The sequence below is a fragment of the Aquarana catesbeiana genome, linkage group LG05, assembly GCF_042186555.1.
Source record: "Aquarana catesbeiana isolate 2022-GZ linkage group LG05, ASM4218655v1, whole genome shotgun sequence".
NCBI classification, from domain to species: domain Eukaryota; kingdom Metazoa; phylum Chordata; class Amphibia; order Anura; family Ranidae; genus Aquarana; species Aquarana catesbeiana.
The window spans coordinates 421,261,115-421,280,479 of record NC_133328.1 but is presented as its reverse complement, the minus strand read 5'-3'; the positions used below and the strand labels follow the sequence as shown (position 1 = coordinate 421,280,479).

Here is a 19,365-nt window from a genome sequence, read left to right as displayed (position 1 = left end):
GTTTTTTCTGGTAGCCTGCTGGGGTACCCACTGGAGGGTAACTTTCTCTTTTCTGAGCACCCTAACCTGAGCCAGTGAGCTCCTCAAATGTTTTTGCCCTCTCACTACTTTATACGAACTCACATCAAAATACCAGCGCCTCTTGGATGCTTTTTTCTCATTGTATTCTTGTTTTTACTTTTTTTTCTGTGCATATTTGATCTTCATTACTTATTATTTCGTGTGAATTTTGGCCAGTGTGTATTGTTGATTTTTATTTTATTTTTGTTATTGTACTTTTTCTTTTTTGTGAAAGAAATACTAAAAAAATTTTCATTTTTGGCACAGAACTAAAATAAAGAAATTCCCCCGTGCATCTAAACTACAATTGAACTGCTGCTTTTGTAGCCTAAAACAATGAATCACAGTGCTGTCCCCTTATTAGTATATATAAATGCATAACATGTAAACAGAATTTCAATAATCATAAGTATACAAAAATTGTGCTTCAATCATAAAATAATGAAAAGTGTTATGTGCTCAAACAAAATGTCCTTGATATATGAATTCATTTCCCTTTGTGCACATTCACCAAATTCAAACTGAAAAAGTATTCAGTTATTTGTGAGAGAAATCAAAAACACTAGTAAAAGTGAAAAAACGTGCTCCTTGCTTCACTTGTAAATCTTGCAGATCCACCACTTCCTCTTTACATCCACTTTATACGTGCAAATCAGTGCCTCCCCCTTCAGTACCTCTTCATTCACTAGAGGATTTTTGAGTTCTACAGCTATAATGCCCTGTACACACGGTCGGATTTTCCGACGGAAAATGTGTGATAGGACTTTGTTGTCGGAAATTCCGACCGTGTGTGGGCTCCATCACACATTTTCCATCAGAATTTCCGACACACAAAGTTTGAGAGCTTGCTATAACATTTTCCGACAACAAAATCCGTTGTCGGAAATTCCGATCGTGTGTACACAAATCCGACCCACAAAGTGCCACGCATGCTCAGAATAAATTAAGAGACGAAAGCTATTGGCTACTGCCCCGTTTATAATCCTGACGTACGTGTTTTACGTCATCGCGTTCAGAACGATCGGATTTTCGGACAACTTTGTGTGACCATGTGTATGCAAGACAAGTTTGAGCCAACATCCGTCGGAAAAAATACATGGATTTTGTTGTCGGAATTTCCATTCAATGTCCGACCGTGTGTACAGGGCATTACTCTTAATATCTGAGCTATTCGACAGGTTGTTCGACAGAGTCCTAACAGCTTTGTGTATTGCACATCCCCTCAGGTCACAAGAAATGGTTCTGTCTGTACTCTCCAGCAGCTGCTATTCTTTGACTCCCACCAACAATACATAATGACACCATCAGGGAATTTTTGCTCAATATACACCAAGAACAGAGGAATTCAACATAGCAGAATACCATTTTTATAAAAAAAAAATAAAATACATAAATGGTCAAAATGCACTCACTTGCTATACAAGTATGAAAGCAGTATTGAAAACCAAAACCCGGATGTGCAGCCTCGGCGGACTGGATGTGGCGCCACTGGACCCAGAAATTGTGTTATTTTTGGCACCATGGTTAAACAGAGCTTCTGTGACCTTCACTAGGCATTTAAAGCCCTTAAAAAACCACAAAAACACTCAAAATCACCTTTCCTATTAAAACCAATGCATCTTTCTAAAAATTTTTACTGAAATTTTGGGATTATAATAATTCTTAATTTCATTCATCCATAATATCATTAAGTGAGCTACTGCACTATTGTAAAATATGCATGAACATTATTTCTGCACTGCATATTTAAAATCTGCTTGCAAAAAGAAGCAATAATACAATATACAAGGATCTAAGCTTTAGATACAATGTAGCCTAATGTGTTATTGTTTTTGTTTAATTTAGACAGCAAATTCTCTATTATGGTTAATATACAATTTATCAAGACACAGTGATGTGCAGGAAAAAGTTCTAGATGAAATCCAAGCTGTTCTACCACCAGGCCAGTCACCATCTGCTGATCATCTACAAAAGATGCCATATCTGAAGGCTTGCATTAAAGAATCAATGAGGTTGTTATTATTTTTACTAAATATTACTGTTTATATTGTCATGGTTATCAGTGGTAGTAGTAGTGGTAGTTGCTGAGCAGAGTGATGCAAACAAAAGTGATTTCCTTGATGAATGAGGGGTCTTTTATTTTATATTTATTTGTATTTATTCATATATTTATTTTACAAAAGAAAAGGCCCAGGATAGTCGAATGGAGCTTCCCTGTCCCTCAGAAAACCTGTTGCACCCCTAAAAACCTCCCAGAAAAGTCCAGTTAAATTTTGCATTCCCCATTAACTTTAATATATTTCTTCAAAACAGTATAATTTCACCAAAATGGTGAAATTTATTTTTCAAAATCTTTATATTTTTGCTGACATTTCAGGGAAATTAAATCTTTCAGTTTTCCTCATACCTAATAATAGTAGCAGTATTTTGTTCCTAGATTACAGGTTCTATATACAGTCTTCCAAGTTTTGTTTGAATTGTAAAATAATGCTTGATGCCATTAAATATTCTTTTTATTTACACAAGTAACTGACAATGAAGTTTCTAATATATTGACAATATAATGAATTGTTAAAGGTGCGAGGGGCGGTTAAAAACAGTATGATGTTTTCCTTCTATATTTTTTCTTTTGTTATACCACTGTAGGAAGTCATATTGTTAGCAAGATTGTTAGTTGGGGAATTCATCTACATGCCATTTAAATGTTTGGATGTGTGAACCACATCTTTGAACAGGTATAAGTGATTGATAACCTGTTTTATTAAGGGAACACAAACACAGCAGCTGCGATTTTAAAGTATGTGACTTTCATGCATGCAAATCTAAGGTCCACTTTACTGCTAACCAAAACATAGCTGCAAAAAAACTCTTTAATAATAAAAAGGTATAAAAAAAATTAAAAATTCTTACTTTGGTCCTAGCTTCCTGAAGGCAAGGGTGACATCACTGCACCTCACTGTCCTGTGGGCACTCAAAATCTCATGAAAATGCACACCTGCAATGGGCTGAGGTGAATTTTAATCAGAAAATAGTATCCAAGGAGGCAGTTGTGAGGTGTATGTGGCGTCACTGCACCTCACAACTGCCTCCTTGGATACTATTTTCGATTACAATTTTTTCCAAATCTATAGATGTTGGGAATGGGATATTTTTTGATATTTTTTGTAGCATCTTTTTTTTTTTAAATAAAGGTTTTTTTGCAGCAAATTGAGTTTTAGTGGTGGGGGCAAGCAAAAGCAGACCTGGGATTAAGAATCGTATACCTTATAATTTGGTTATACTACTGTACACTATACACATTGCAATTTTATTTTGGCAATTGACAGCTGTGCAAACCCAAGCTTTCAAGGGTACCAGGATGAGGTAAAAACATAAATTCTCTGATCCCTGGACAGCAATTCTAATCCCAGGGCACTCACTCACTTACAGTTGGTTGTCAAAACTTTGCAGAATCTATCTGAGAATTCTAGAATATATTGGTGACAAATTTGCTTTACTATGAACCTCCTGGTTAGACCATTTCTAAAAAGCAGGCACATGACTATTTTAGTTAAATGTCTTAAAAAGTTGTATGGGTCAGTGTTACCATTTGGCAGCTTAAAGCAATATAAGCATACATTGAAAACTAAAATGTGTTTTTTTTTTTTTTAATAAAAGTATTGTAGTTCCGGATCATTTAAGGGTAATATATATCATTTTATTGTAGACTAACACCTACAGTGCCTTTTACCAGTCGAACAATGGAGGAGGACACAAACCTTGGTGGATATGTAATTCCAAGAGGTGTAAGTATTTTTTATGTAATCTAAATGTTTCAAATCATTCATATAGCCATTGCAAAAAGGTACATGTGCATTTTAGGTACTTGTGAAAATTGCTGTTAAGCAGGAATGCTTTTAATAAAATATTGTAAATAGTGTTTGCTAATCAAGACAAGTCCAAAAAAGTAAAGGTACAGTAAACAAAAAATAAATAAATAAAAAATCAATATTTAGTGTGAGCAACCCTCTAAAAAAATATATTTTAGCATGCAGTTTTTAAAAGTATTTGATTGGTAGGTTATTCCAAGTATCTAGAAAACCATAGCATGCTTTCACTGCAAACTTTGACTTTTTTATTTCCTTTTGCTTTTGAAAGCAATCTCAGACTTGCTCAATGATGTTAAGAGTGGGAGTTTCTGGAGGCCATACCTTCTGTCGCAGGATTCTATGTTTTTCTTTTCACTGCAATTGGCTGTTGATTATTTTTGACTAGTGGTAAGCCATACTGTCCTGGGTTTGGTTCAGCAGGGGTTCTGCAGACTTCAAAGATGCTCGAATGCTGAACCCAGACCAGATTAAAATCGATGGGAGATGAATATGTCCAATAATTTTTTTTTTCTGGATTAATAGGCAAGGAGTTAAAAAAAAGACAGTGCTCAAGTTGATCAAGCTTGCAGCCAGCACTAAAAGTTCATGATACCAAACCCACCAGTTGTATATAAAGGAGATATAAAATTATTGTTGAACAATGAACAAAAAATAATAAAAAAAAAAATTGTGGCAAGAAATACAAAATAGTCCCAACACTAAAATGACTCAATTACTGTCCACATATTTACCATAGAGAAATCTAATAAAGTCTGTATAAACCGAATAGTGATAAGTCAAATACTTCAAATCACTCCAAATAAAAACACCAAAGTGAATCTTATTGTTTTCAATAGTGTTTTACACTATGAGATGTGAGATTTTATGCTGGCCATACAGTTTTCTTGTTCAATTTCCTTTAGATTTACCTTCAATTATGTAGTGCAAGGGCATGTCTAATTGCACATTTACAAATTGAAAGTGTTTAGGTTTCACCTCACATTATATGATTTTGGTAAATCTAAAGGAAAATTGTACATGAAAATTGTATAGTGTATGGCCAGCATTATCCTTTATCTTTGAGAGTTGCTGTGGTTGACCGTCCTGCATTGAGTTTGCGAAGGAGGCACATTTACCGGTGGAAGCTTTGAATCCCTTAAGTGCTGAGTGATCATTTATTGAATTTAATGATCATTGGGATCTGGTAAGCAACTGATGTGTGTTCTTCTTGGCTGGGTTTCACAGATTCACTTCAAGCACCTGGTTGTTTTTATTTGGGTCATTAGAAGATGTTGGCTTATCACTATTCACTTTATATGGACTTCATTAGATTTATCTATGGGAAATATGTGGGCACTAATTTAATAATTTTATTATTGGGACTATTTGGTATTTCTTTCCACAATATTTTGAATTATTTTGTGTTCATTGTTCGACAATAAGTTTATAGGGCTGCGCTTGCTTTTTTTATACAATAGGCAGGGAGGTGTGAAAAAATAGCATGGGGGTAACACTGCCCTGCACAACATTTACCAATTGAAAAAAAAAGTAAAATCTATTCAGCCAGGAGATGTGAATTTTAGCACTGACATATACAAAGTAGATCCCTCATTTAGAGGGGTTATGAGAAATGGCCCTCCCCAAACAGGATATTGGAATAAACCTGTAGGTAAATAGGAGAACCAGAAACTTCACTAAGTGGAATGTGGGTTTGATAACAAAAGTTAGCAGTGCCTCTACCCAGGACAGGGCCCCTGTGAACAGAGGGGATTCCCTTCTTGCGAATTAAACAATAATCTAATCAAAGTGATTGGGAGCAGAGGAACTACTGCAACCAGCATATAACATTAACCATACATATATAGATACACACCAGTATGGAAATAATGCAAGCTTTATATAATAAAGTATTAATAATAATCAATACATACAATATACAAACAGGTATTATTAGCAACCAGACCAGACCCTTAATCAAAGCATGCAACCTATCTGGTAAGGTAAGGGGTGGAGTGCATCTCCTCCAAACCATGCTAGGCCATATGCCCTCAAGATGTGAGGGTTCCCTGCCAGGGGGCACCTGTAATAGAACTTAGCTATAGCTGTTTGAAAAGATCTGGGGCAGGCAGCTTGCTTACTACAGGTTTCTGTCAATACCTACTGGATAGCTTTTGTAATTTTTTTTTTACTCTTTATCAGTGCTCTAAATGCTCAGCAAATACTACTAGATACTTCTGTGGGGGGGGGGGGGGGGGGGGGGGGCGGTGTCTGTCAGCTGGGTTGACATTTTTTCTGGGTTCTATTTGAATGTGCATGCTTGCTGTATAATGTACATGTGTCTGACCACTGTCAAATCTCCACCTTAGAATATTTTTTAGACTTATGAAACTGTACTTATTTAATTTTTAGTTTGATTTTGGTATGTATGTTTCTCCCACTTTAAACTTTGAATTCTTTAATGAAATTTTTTTTAATTTTTATTTGTTTATAGGTTATCACAATGATTAATTTTCATGCTATGACATGGAATGAAGATTACTTTCCTGATGCACGAGAATACAAACCTGAAAGGTGGTTGAAGCCAAGAGCTTCAGTTAACCCATTCGCAAGCACTCCTTTCGGAGTTGGAAAAAGAATGTGTGTTGGAAGACGTTTGGCAGAGTTGCAGCTTCAGTTGGCTTTGTGTTGGGTAATACTAACATAAGTATATTTGTGATAGGATTGATTATGATGCTGAAAAATGTTGAAAAGTAATGACGTATATATATGTGCATATAAATATACATTATATATGTATATTTTAAATAAGTAGAAGGAATGTAGCCACCATTACATGCCTCTCTTCTAAAAGAAAGGGTGTATGTATCTTTGAGACATATTTAAAAAAAACTCTGATGGTAAAATCATGCACATCATGATTGATGGATTCACTTACATTCACTGCACATTTGCATAAAGTAGGAGCATTTTTGAGAAAATGCGGCGTGTCTGTTCAGTGAATGCACAGTTGCTCTTGATAAATAGCACAAGATGTAGAAATGTTGAATTTATTACACAGTCTAATTGTCAGTTCTTGGAAATAGTTTCCCCAACAGTATCAGCCTGGTATATATACTGGTAACCTCATGTCAAGCGGGAAGCTTTCTGTCATACTTATAATAGTCTACATGTACTTCAGCATTTGGGAATGCCCTAAAAGAAGGTCATTGACTACCACCCCAGATCACACCTGCGCCAATCAGAAATGTTACCATGTCATCACAATGTCACTTGTACTCAAAGATCACCCAGAAAAAGAACAGGCTCTACGCTTACCTTTCATATAGCTGCTGTGTTGCAATGATATCACTTTGTATCTTCCCAGTCATGGCAGGCATTCTGCGCTTCCCATGCTGTGGTTTTGTAGTGACTCATGAGCCATTGGGAGGAACCGTGGCACGTGGGAGGTATTCTGCACAAACTGATATAAGGAATACCTTCTGTGGCTTGGGGACAAGTGAAATGGCCTCTTTTTACTACACGGGCCACTGGAAAGGTAAGTATAGATCATGATCTATTACAGGGGGTTCTTTGAGTATAAGTGACCCTGTAGTAACATGGTCACTTTAAATAGACTTGTTGACTGCTGTCTGCACTCCTGCCTTGTTTCTGCTCTTGTCTGCTGTTTCCTTTGACCATCTGCCTGTGCAATTTCCCCCTGTATTTTTTATCACTTCAGTGTCTGTACTATCTGTTAGCTTGCGTCACTCCTGGTGACACAATAAGTCTATCAAATTCCATGATAGTACTGCTCTCAAGGCATTATTATGCAAGCAGACATTCGGGTTGATTTACAAAAGCTGGAGAATGCAACATTTGGTGCATCTCTGCATAGAAACCAATCAGCTTCCAGTTTTGTTTTGTTTTTTGGGTTAAAGCTTAAAGTATAAGTAAAGGCAAAATGTTTTTCAAAGTTTTGGATAATGTGAACAGGGATTAGAATGCTTGTCAGTTTTTATTGCTGTTTTTGCCCCTGTTAAGGAGATTCACCCTCTTTATTTGTGCTGTTTACCGTTATCATTGAATATAACAGTTAAAGAAAATCACAAATTTTGGTTTGTCCCCAGAAAAGTAATATATGGGGAATCTTCCAATGGGGACACTAATTCTGGTGACTTGGGGATCCTCAAGGAATTCCCTTAATTTTCAGGGATTTCCTCATACTTCCTGTTTGGCTGTGGGATAGGAAGTGAAAAGAAATCCCCGCAATGGGACACAGATGGTGAAAACAATTCTGACAGGCTCTCTTGCTCTATCCAAAATGAAAAAAAAAAAGTTTTGCCTATAGTTCTACTTTAATTAAATAAGCTGAAGTTAGAAGCTAATTGACTACCATGCACAGCTGCACCAGATTTTGCACTCTTCTGTTTTAGTAAACCAATCCCACTTGGTTTGTCTACACCAGGGGTCTTCAAACTACGGCCCTCCAGCTGTTGCGGAACTACACTTCCCATCATGCCTAGTCATGTCTGTGAATGTCAGAGTTTTACAATGCCTCATGGGATGTGTAGTTCCGCAACAGCTGGAGGGCCGTAATTTGAGGATCCCTGGTCTACACTCTCAGATCTTAGGAGAAGATTTGAGTAAGAGGGATTGTGTGTCTCAACCTTCTCCCCTTAACAATTGCAAATTAAAAAGTATGCTTATTTAAACTAGGATTGCCTTCTGTGTCCCAGTAAAAACTAAAAATGTGCCCTGGAGGGTTTCCTCCAATTTAGGAATTCAAAAAAAGGTGGCAAAAGTTCCATCATTCTGCAAGAATATAATTACAAAAAATTGATTTAATATTGGATTTGCAGTCACTGATGTTACAGAAAGCTCTCAACAATCATAATGATCTTAAATTGCTTCGCTGAATTCCCACACTTGAGAAAAGTTGAGAAGTGCAGAACGAGGAGGTGGTGCTTCCTGTTTTGGGACCTTGCATCAGAGAATAAAACTGGAACCTGATAGAGTAAATATTATTAAAATTAAGGGTTATTTTGCCACTGGTGGTTCCCCTTTTTTTTGGGGGGGCACACACTTTTTGTTCTCTTGCCGTGGATATACCATAATTCCAATGGCTGAAATGGAGAATAAAACACAGGTTCAGTTCTCCTCACTGGTAGTCATTCCCCCTCCCAGCCTGAAAGATTTTATTTTAAAACATGTCCAACCAATAAGCAGGGAATGTGACATTCACTCTTTTAAAATAAAGTGAATGTTGCTATATCCTTATTTTTCCCACTAAACAGATTTTATTTCTGGACAAATGAGCTGGGTGGATGTACAGTGAATGTGCAGCAAATGTACTCATGAATTCTATATGACTTGTTCACAAAACACTATATGAAATGTATGCGTTGAGGCGCATTGTAGCATGCTATGTTCGGCAACCCATTCAAAATGAATGGGTTGCAATGCACCTTAATGCTTGAAACAATAGTGCAGGCTTCATTTTTTACATCACACTGCATTGCACTGCGTTGTGTGTTGTCATGCACTGTAGTGCATTGTGGAAATGCGTCAGGTGCAATTGAATGGCACTGCAGTGCACCAACACAAGTAATGTATATTACCATGCTTTGTGGTAACATGCAAGTTTACTACATACTACTGCATGGGGTGGTGTGAGTGGGCCCTTATAAATATGCCCATGAAAAAGTGTACTTAAGTTGAGGAAAAGTCATCTAGAGATACAGTTGTTTTGAAGACCAATATTTAATGTGGTATCCATTTTAAGGTAAAGTTATTCATTTTTCATTTTTTACTTGTTTTTCTAGATAATCCAAAACTTTTACATATGTGCAACTGACAGTGAACCTTGCAAAGGCATTATCTCAGGGCTCATGATTCCATCCCGTCAACTGCCTGTATCTTTGAAGAAGCGATAGATACTCCTACGGTTCATATTTTAGCAATATGCCTTATGCTATTCTCAATATTTCTTTAAAAATGTGTAATGATTCAATTTATTAATATATAACATTCTGATCTTTTTAAATAAGATTATGATAAAATGTGTGATATAACTCTGTTTACAAATAACATTTTACTGTGTTTGATAGATCATTTGTTTTTTAATATTGCCAAAATGTTTACGGTGTTTTGTTATCTTATAGATAGATATGTGTTATATGTATTTGAATTTTACTTATTAACCACTTCAGCCCCGAGCCTCTTTTTTACACTTGTTGTTTACAAGTTAAAATCATTTTTTTTGCTAGATAAATTACTTGGAACCCCCAAACATTATATATATATATATATATATATATATATATATATATATATATATATATATAACTTTTTTTTTCTAACACCCTAGAGAATAAAATGGCGGTGGTTGCAATACTTTCTGTCACGCCGTATTTGCGCATCGGTAAAGTTAGCCCAATTTTTTTATATTGTGAAAGATAATGTTACGCCAAGTAAATTGATACCCAACAATTTACACTTCAAATGCACTAAAATGCAATAAAAAAAAATTTCTCCTTTAAGAGCTATGGGCGGAAGTGACGTTTGACGTCACTTCCGCCCTCCATGCCATGGAGCCGAGCAGGGGCCATCTTCCCCTCAGTCGGCAGCCAGGCAGCCACGGGAGAGGACGCGATCATCTCTGCCGCTACCGACGGGTCTGGTAAGCGGCGGAGACGGCCGAAGCACGGCGGGGGGCACTTCTCCCGCCACCAATAAAAGTGATCTCACCACGAATCTGCCATGGAGGCCACTTTTCTCTTAAAGAGAAACACACGCTGTTCCTGAAAATACTGGGGTTATGGCGGCTAGCGTCAAAGTACCGACGTACGGGTGCGGCGATTTGCGTGAAGTGGTTAATATTATTTTGTAGTATAAACACACATTTTTTTTTAATAAATATTTTTTGTAGTATAAACACACATTTCAAAAAGATATGTATTTATTGTGTTACATTTATACCCATTACTTTACTTTATAATTAACACAAAAGAACAGAATTGTAAAATGTTTTTGTTCTTATAAATAAATATGCTTTTTCCAGTGTTATGTGTTCAATATTTCATAACAATCCCTGATTTTAAAAAAAGAGGAACTTTTTTTAAACATATTTTTTTTTTACCATAATAAATAAATACAAGATATACAAAACCAATATATATTACCTTTAGAGTGACACTGTCAATCAATTAAAATTGGCTACAAAGCTGTCCAAAAATTTTCTGTGAAGTCTGCATGAAAACTTTCAGGTATATCAATCTCCTCTGTCCCCAACTGCACTTTTAAATGCTGAACTGCACAGCCTGCACACTTGTACAGAGGTGATCATTACAGTACATTGGTTTTGACACAATTGGTTGATTTGTGTGATGCACAAGATAAAAAGTCCAGTACATAATCGGTCCAGACAGTGAAAAAGTCTCAAACATGTGGTATCATCATACTTGGATACTTAGGAGGAGTAGCAAAATGTGTTTTGGGATGCATTCTAAGTATGCCCGTGCTGCATGTGAGAAATCTCTCAGTATAAATTGACAACTTTGTGTATAAAAAACTTTTATTTTCTTTCCACATGTTCCAAAAACGTGTGGCAATAAATTGAAGTCTTCAAAAGACTCACCATGCCTCTTACAAAATACCTTGAGGTGTTTACTCTTCAAAATGTGGTAATTACATGGCTGTTTCTACTGTCCTGGTGCTCCAGAGCCTCCAAAAATATGATAGTTAGCTGGGAAATTAGATGCATAATTTATGTCCCTATAACGCCTGCAGGTGCTTCCTTGGATTTTGGGCCCCTCTATATATCTAGGCTGTCAGAAGGTCTCACATATGTGATATTAACATATGCAGGAGGAGTAGAAGAATGTGTTTTGGGGTGTAATTCTAAGTATGCCCATGATGTGCATTGGAAATATCTTATTAATTGAGAACATTGTGTAAAAAAAAATAATCAAATAATTTTCTTTCTTGCATTTAACAAAACCTTGTGACAAAAAAATGACATTTTGAAAAGACTCACTATGCCTTTCAGAAAATACCTTGGAGTGGTCGCTTTCCATACTAGAGAGGCATATCAGAATGTGCATGGGGTTTAATTCTAAGTATGCCTATGTGTGAGAAATAACTTGTTCAAATGGCAAATGTACTAATTTTCCAAAAAATCAAGACAAAAAATTACAACTTCAAAAAACTCACCATGCCTCTTAATACATTTGACTGTCTAATTTCCAAAAAGGTGTCATGGGGGGTAATTGTACTGTCCTGGCTATTTAGGGCCTCAAAAAATGAGGCTGTCAGTACATCAGGACTGATTAATAAAAAAAAAAAAAAAAAAATTATATATATATATATATATATATATATATATATATATATATATATATCATAGTTTGTATATTCTATAATATTCATACAGACTAAATAATATTCACTGGTTTGGGATATGTTTGCCAAAGAACTGTAGCATGATGCATTTTGGCCTAAATGTATGAAGAAGATTATTTTCAATATTTTCTGTATTTTTTCATTTATATAGCAAAAAAATTGAAAACCCAATTGTGAATTAATACCACCAGAAGAAATCGCTACCTGTCTCACAAAAAAAGATCAACATTTCATTTGGGTACAGTGTTGCATGACTAATTGGCATTCAAAGTGTGACAGCACTGAAATCTGAAAATTGGCCTGGGCAGGAAGGGGGTAAAAGTGTCCGGTATTGAGGTGGTTAAAGCATTATGTAAAGAAAGTAATTACAATTAATGAAGGTAAACAACCTGCATTTGAATACTGTATTATTCAAAGTTTGTTTAACTAAAGGCTTTTTTAGATTTGAATAGGTCAGAACCATTGTCAGGTTTTTTATTGATGTCTGTGTCCTTGTTATTCACTCTCTCTTTCACACACTCGTTAAAAGCAGGTGTGTGGAGCTGTGATGATCTGCATTGTTCAACACATGCTCAATGCAAAGACATTAAGAAAACAATTCTACAGTATGTGCCCCGTTCCCACTATGAAAGTGTTTTAGTGTGTGTTGCATAAAAAAGCAGAATGCCTGTATTTTTATGCAATACACTGCACAAAAATGTGTTCTTGTGCACAGCAGTACGGGGCAATGCTCTGTTGTGTGTAGAATTTAACCTCCTCCCACCCACATTTCCTTCTTCTGAGTGGATATACCTGAACGTCCCTCAGAAAGAGCTGGATCGCTCAGCTGCGTGCCGGTACAGCGGTGCGATCCCGGAGTGCCTGTGTTTCCTGGACACAGCGCCACATTGCTCGGCAGGTGGGCTCTGTGATTGGCCCTCCTAATCACATGATGGCTGTGTCCAATCACAGCTGTCATATAATGTAAGCACAGCCATTGTAATGACAATCGGCTCTGCTTCTCACACAGAGCCTGTCAATGACGAGAAGAAGAGACATTCTGACAGCTGGTGATCAGTGAGTTTTGAGCTGTTTTTACTGCTTTTTACACACTGATCACCCAGCTAGTATCCCCAAACAGTGTCCTGTCACAGTGTCCCCAACACAGTGAAAAACACCTGTCACACATCTGTCGCACATCTGTTCCAGTGAACAAATGTCCCAGGGAACATCTGGCACATTTGTTCCTGATCATCTGGCACATCTGTTCATGATCATCTGGCACATCTGCCCACGATCATCTGGCACATTTGTCTGTGATCACCTGGAACATCTGTCCATGATCATCTGTCACATCTGTCCGTGATCATCTGGCACATCTGTCCACAATCATCTGGCACATCGGCCTGTGATCATCTGTGCACATCTGGCACATATCTGTCTGTGATCATCTGCCACATCCGTCTGTGACCATCTGCCACATCTGTCTGTGATCATCTACCACATATGGCGCACATCTGGCCATGATCATCTTCCACATCTGTCCGTGATCATCTTCCACATCCCAGTGACCACACACTGATCAACATCTGTCACACATCTGACACATCTGTCCCAGTGATCACACATTTATCAACATCTGTCACACATCTGACACATCTGTCCCAGTGATCATCTGCGCACATCTGTCCAGTGGCTAAAAAATTATTCAGCAGCGGGGAGGCTTTCCATATACTCCAGAGTATGTCGGACAAGAGTAGCGGGGAAATCTATCAGACTCGGATAGAGAGTATGAGCCAGTAGAAAGCAGTGGCTCTGAAATGGAAACTGAGGAGGACAGAATCCTTACAAAGAGGCTCAGGAGATTTGAGCCAGTGCAGGCATCCACCAGCAGCGCAATAAATCCTGAGGCATCCACCAGAAGCGCAATAAATCCTGAGGCATCCACCAGAAGCGCAATAAATCCTGAGGCATCCACCAGCAGCGCAGCACTCCAGGATAATAGACAGGCATCCACCAACAGCTCTGCAAGTCCTTGTGCAGTGGCAAGCACAAGCAGGGCAACATTCCTAGATGATAGGCCAGATGCTAGTAATGGGGCATCTCATTCACAATGAGGCAGGGCCCATACTAACCTCTCAGATGTTCTATTGTATCCAACATGGCTGCCTGATACTTCGGCAGAACCTGTAATTCCCCCTTTTACAGTGCAGCCAGGCCCTCAGCTACAATCAGAAAATGTAAGCCCAATTTATTATTTCCATTTATTTTTCACTGATGATCTGCTGAATTACATTGTGGAGCAGTGTAATGTGTACGTCAGCCAACATATTGCCAGTAATCCTGATTCTTCCTATGCCCACCCTTTTGTTTGGAAACCCCTCACCATGGAAGAAAAAAAAATTTCCTTGGACTAACCCTCAACATGGGGCTGACAAAAAAAAAGAACTCCATGCCTACTGGTCTAACCAACCTATCCACCATATGCCAGTCTACTCTTCTTTGATGCCCAGAACCCATTACGAAATGATAATGAGACTTTTACGTTTGAACAACAATGCCCAGTGCCTCCCTCAAAATCATCCTGATTATGATAAATTATTGAAAATACAGCCCCTAATCAATATTTTTTGCTCCAGCTTCAAGCAAATGTTTACCCCTGATATAAATATTTGTGTAGATGAATCCCTAGTCCCATTCACCGGAAGACTTGGCATCAAGCAATACAGTAAAGAAGTAAAGGAGCCAAATATGGGGTAAAATTTTATAAGGCATGTGACAGGGCCACGGGTTACACTTATAATTTTAGAATTATTGAGGGAAAGGACAGCCAGCTAAACCCCCACTGGATGCCCTTCTTATATGGGGACAAGTGGCAAAATTGTCTGGCAGCTGATAGAACCGCTGTTTGGGAAGTGTTACCACCTACATGTAGACAATTTCGACATGAGTCTCCCACTTTTCCACCATCTCTACCTAAAGAAGACTGTGGCCTGTGGAACAGCACAGACCAACCACGTCCAGAAGCCAAAATGTGTACATGAATATAACCTATTAATGGGGGGGGGAGGGGTGGATATGAACGACCAGCTGATGCAACCCTACTTGGTCACCAGGAGATCACTGTTTTGATACAAGAAATTCGCCATTAATTTGATTCAACTAGCTCTGTTCAATTCATATGTTATTTTTTCTAAGTGCACCCAAAGATCCCTAACCTATCTAAAATTTCAAGAGGAGCCCTTCTCTATCCCCATGGCCAAGCCCCTGAACAATTTTGTTCCGATGCATTAGCCAGACTTCATGAAAGGCACTTGTCCGATATCCTCTCTCTTACCCAAACAGGCCACAAATCCCCCAAAAAATGTCATGTATGTTCAAGTAGAGGAATTCCCAGTGACTACCGATACTGCTGTTCCCAATGTCCCCTCCCAGCCAGGTCTCTGTATTGGAGAGTGCTATTGGATCTATCACACTTCACTACACTATTAGTGAAGTATATGTGAAGTTAACATATTTTTCCAGTTTCCACTATCTGCTATTTCTGTGTATGACCCAGACTGTTTATCGACTATGCCCCTGCCAACCATGTTTCTGCCTTCCACGTGAATTGACCTCGACCTGTTAAATGACCATGCTTTTTGCCTGCCTCTTGAACTGATCGTTTGCTCTGCCACTGTATTAGTGGGATTCAAGACAGCACAGGGGTCTTGGATATGTGAGGTGCTCCAGAATCGTTTTTCCGAGTGGGAAAAACATTTTTGTTTTCCTGGATTAGGGGCTGGAAACTCGGAGGCTTCAAAGAGATTTGGGTGGGAAGAAACCTCTACCCCCGTCCTCTGGTCTTACCAGACCGAAGCCCTAAGCCTTATAGTGCTGCCTGCTGCCACCTGAACTGGTCATGCCTCTGCCTACCACCTGAACTGGCCATGCCTCTGCCTGCCACCTGAACTGGCCATGCCTTTGCCTGCTACCTGAACTGCCTGTTTATGGACCATGTCCTTGCCCACTGCCAGGACCAATACTTTGAAAAAAAAATACGTTTTCATTTTCTTTCTACATTTTCTAAAAAACTTGTTGAAAAAAATGACATGTTCAAAAGACTCATTATGTCTCGTAGAATATACATTGGGATGTTTTCTTTCCAAAATGTGGTCATTTTGTGGGTAATTCCATCGTCCTGGTGCTCCAGGGCCTTCAAAAAGTACTCAGGAAACTAAATGTGTAATCTATGCTCCTAGAACACCTGATAGTGCTCCCTGCATATTGGGCCTCTGTATATGGCCAGGCTGTGTAAAAGTCTCACACATGTGGTATTGCCATACTCAGGAGGGGTAGCAGAAACTATTTTGGGCTGGAATTGCAAGTTTATCTATGCCATGTGTGAGAAATAACTTGTTAATATGACAATTTTGTGGGAAAAAAATTTAATTTTCCAAAACATTATGGGCAAAAAATTGCAACTTCAAGAAACTCACTATGCCTCTTTCTGTCATATTTACAAAAAGGGGGCATGGGGGGGTATTTGTAATGTCTTAACATTTTAGGGCCTCAAGAAATGAGGCAGTCAGTACATCAGGATTGATCGATTTTCAACATAGCCTAGCTTGTATACTTTATAACTTTCATACAAACCTATTATCATACACTTATCAGGATTTTTTTTTTACCAAAGACATGTAGTAGAATACATTCTGGCCCAAATTTATGATGAAATTTGATTTTATTGGATTTCTTTAAAAACAGAAAATAGAAAATATTGTTTTTTTTCAAAATATATGCTCTTTTTTCGCTTATATTGCAAAAAATAAAAAAAAAAAACAGTGGTGATCAAATACCACCAAAAGAAAGCTCTATTTGTGTGAAAAAAATGATAAAAACTCTATTTGAATACAGTGTTGCATGACCGTGCAATTGCCAGTTAAAAAAATGTAGTGCTGAATAGCAAAAAATGCCCTTGTCATGAAGGGGGCAAAATCTTCCTGAGCCAAGGTGGTTAAAGACATTTTCTAAAGCGTTATTTATTGTGGTTGATAATAACTTATTATGGTTTGTAAATATATCCATGATGAAGGGAAATGTTCCCTCTGGGATCATACCACATTACTTTATTAAAAATAAAATGTTATTGTTTGTTTTTGATTTTATAAAAGTGTGCTTCAGTATGAACATTATTTGTCTTGTCTCTGAGGTTACTGTATACCATGCTTGGCAAGTTTTATTAAAATCCACTAGGTGGCAGAGCTACTTTAGGAATAAAATAGAATGCTTGAAATGCTGTATTATCGTAGAGTATACAATGTAGCTTACCTTGTTACTTTGCAGTGGTTTCAAATACAGATCTATGAAAAATTGCAAACACAACCGCCTTTTTTTAAATTATGAGAGCATTTCTTCTTTAAAGTTCTTGTTTAAATTCTCATAACCTGTGGAATTTTGGATAAATATTTTATATGATTTCATAAGCTAATTAGATATTGTCTTCTCTGGTTCTCTCTGCTTGCCTGCAGCTTTTTCTGTGTCTTTCAGAGTCTCCTATGAGATTGTACATTTGGGACATACATTTTTAACCTCCCTGGCGGTATGATTATTTCGGATTTTAGGTGCTGAAAGCGGTACAATTATTTTGCATGGAAATTTGGCATTTTATATTGTAGGTCTGTATATCTTAACAATAACACACTTAAATCTGTCCAAACAAGAGTCTAGTAGATATCCCGGGTATGATAAAGTTTGAAACACAAAAACATAAATTATAATATAATAAATAAAAATAAATAATAATAAAAATAAAAAAAATTAATAATAAAATAAATTTCCCCATGATTCACTGTCGCTCAATTCTGCAAGTGTTCTAATTTACTATCGCTGTTTTCTAGCTGGTCTAAAGCCACTTTTGATGTAAAGGGACACTTTTTGGTTGCTATGGACAATCTCCAGTTTCCAGGTAGAAAGAACAGTACATATAACATAAAACTGCATGCAGGGCATAGGACAAAGCACTGGGGACAAAAGGGATGTGAAATAATTTCATACAGTACTGTAATCTGTAAGATTACAGTACTGTTTGTGTTATGATTTTACACTTTTTTGAATTTGCCGCCAGGCTCCGCCCCCGTGCGTCACGCCGCTCGCAGGGAACGGAGCCTGGCATGGAAAGGCTTCGGAGGAGGACGGAGCCCGCAGACAGCGCGGGGGACATCGCAGGATCCCGGGGACAAGGTAAGTAAAGCCACACCAGGATCCTGCGATGTAATCCCGAGTGTGGCACGGGGTTACCGCTAATGGTCCTGAATTTTAACCCCGAGCCACACTCGGGAAAACTGCCAGGGAGGCTACATGCATATGGCCCTGGGTAACACTCAGAATACTGTCCAGCCACATACAGTAACCACGTAATTCAATCAGTCATTGATTTCAGCTGGCTGTATGCTGCACCTGTGCCTCTCTGGCACTGCAAAATGCATTTTTTTTGCTGAGTGACAGTGGCGGCTGGTGCTCAATATTTTGAGGGGAGGGGGCTGCAAACCAATGCCACCAGTTCCCCCCCCCCCCCCGCTGTGGGAGACAGATGGGAAGGCAGTGATCCACCCCCCTGTGTGTAAGACAAATGGGAAGGCAGCGATCCCAACCCCCCCTATGGGCAATGGATGGGAAGGCGGCGATCACAGGCCTCCTTACCATAGGAAGCAGGTGACAAGGATCCGGGGTGGCTCCTCACTTCAGCTACTCCTCGCTCCGGGGCTGTTGCTTCTTCTCCTGGCCGAACAGGAAGTAGGTCCTGAGACCGGATTGGCCGGGAATCCTAAGATACTCTGGCCAATCAGGTCTCAGGACCCTCTTCCTGATTGGCCTGAAAGAGAATCAGGAAGACAATAGCAAATAATAATCCACAATTGTAACACAACTGGGTGGGCTCAGGGCGCAGTCTCCGCCCCGAGCGCACCCTTTTTTAAGCCAATTAGAGCCCCAGGCTCTAATCATGTGCTTAAAAAACAAAAACAAATTCAAATCCATGCGTTCGGCGCCCTGAATGTAGCTTAGGGGCATGGATTAGGGGGGCAGCACCCCTGAATCCCGTATGGACTGGCTACCACTG

The 19,365-nt window shown here is 38.4% G+C and overlaps 1 protein-coding gene across 1 annotated transcript in view; it reads left to right on the top strand.

The window, feature by feature from the left end:
- LOC141146038 (1,25-dihydroxyvitamin D(3) 24-hydroxylase, mitochondrial-like) overlaps positions 1 to 12,584 on the top strand; it is a 92,135-nt gene extending 79,551 nt beyond the window's left edge. The window contains exons 8-12 of the mRNA XM_073632799.1: positions 1,906 to 2,072; positions 3,767 to 3,845; positions 6,400 to 6,597; positions 9,710 to 9,813; positions 12,479 to 12,584. Of these exons, the coding sequence (XP_073488900.1) occupies positions 1,906 to 2,072; positions 3,767 to 3,845; positions 6,400 to 6,597; positions 9,710 to 9,813; positions 12,479 to 12,545 (615 nt within the window). The 3' untranslated portion in view covers positions 12,546 to 12,584. The remainder of the gene's footprint in view (positions 1 to 1,905; positions 2,073 to 3,766; positions 3,846 to 6,399; positions 6,598 to 9,709; positions 9,814 to 12,478) is intronic.
- The last annotated feature ends 6,781 nt before the right edge of the window (positions 12,585 to 19,365 follow it).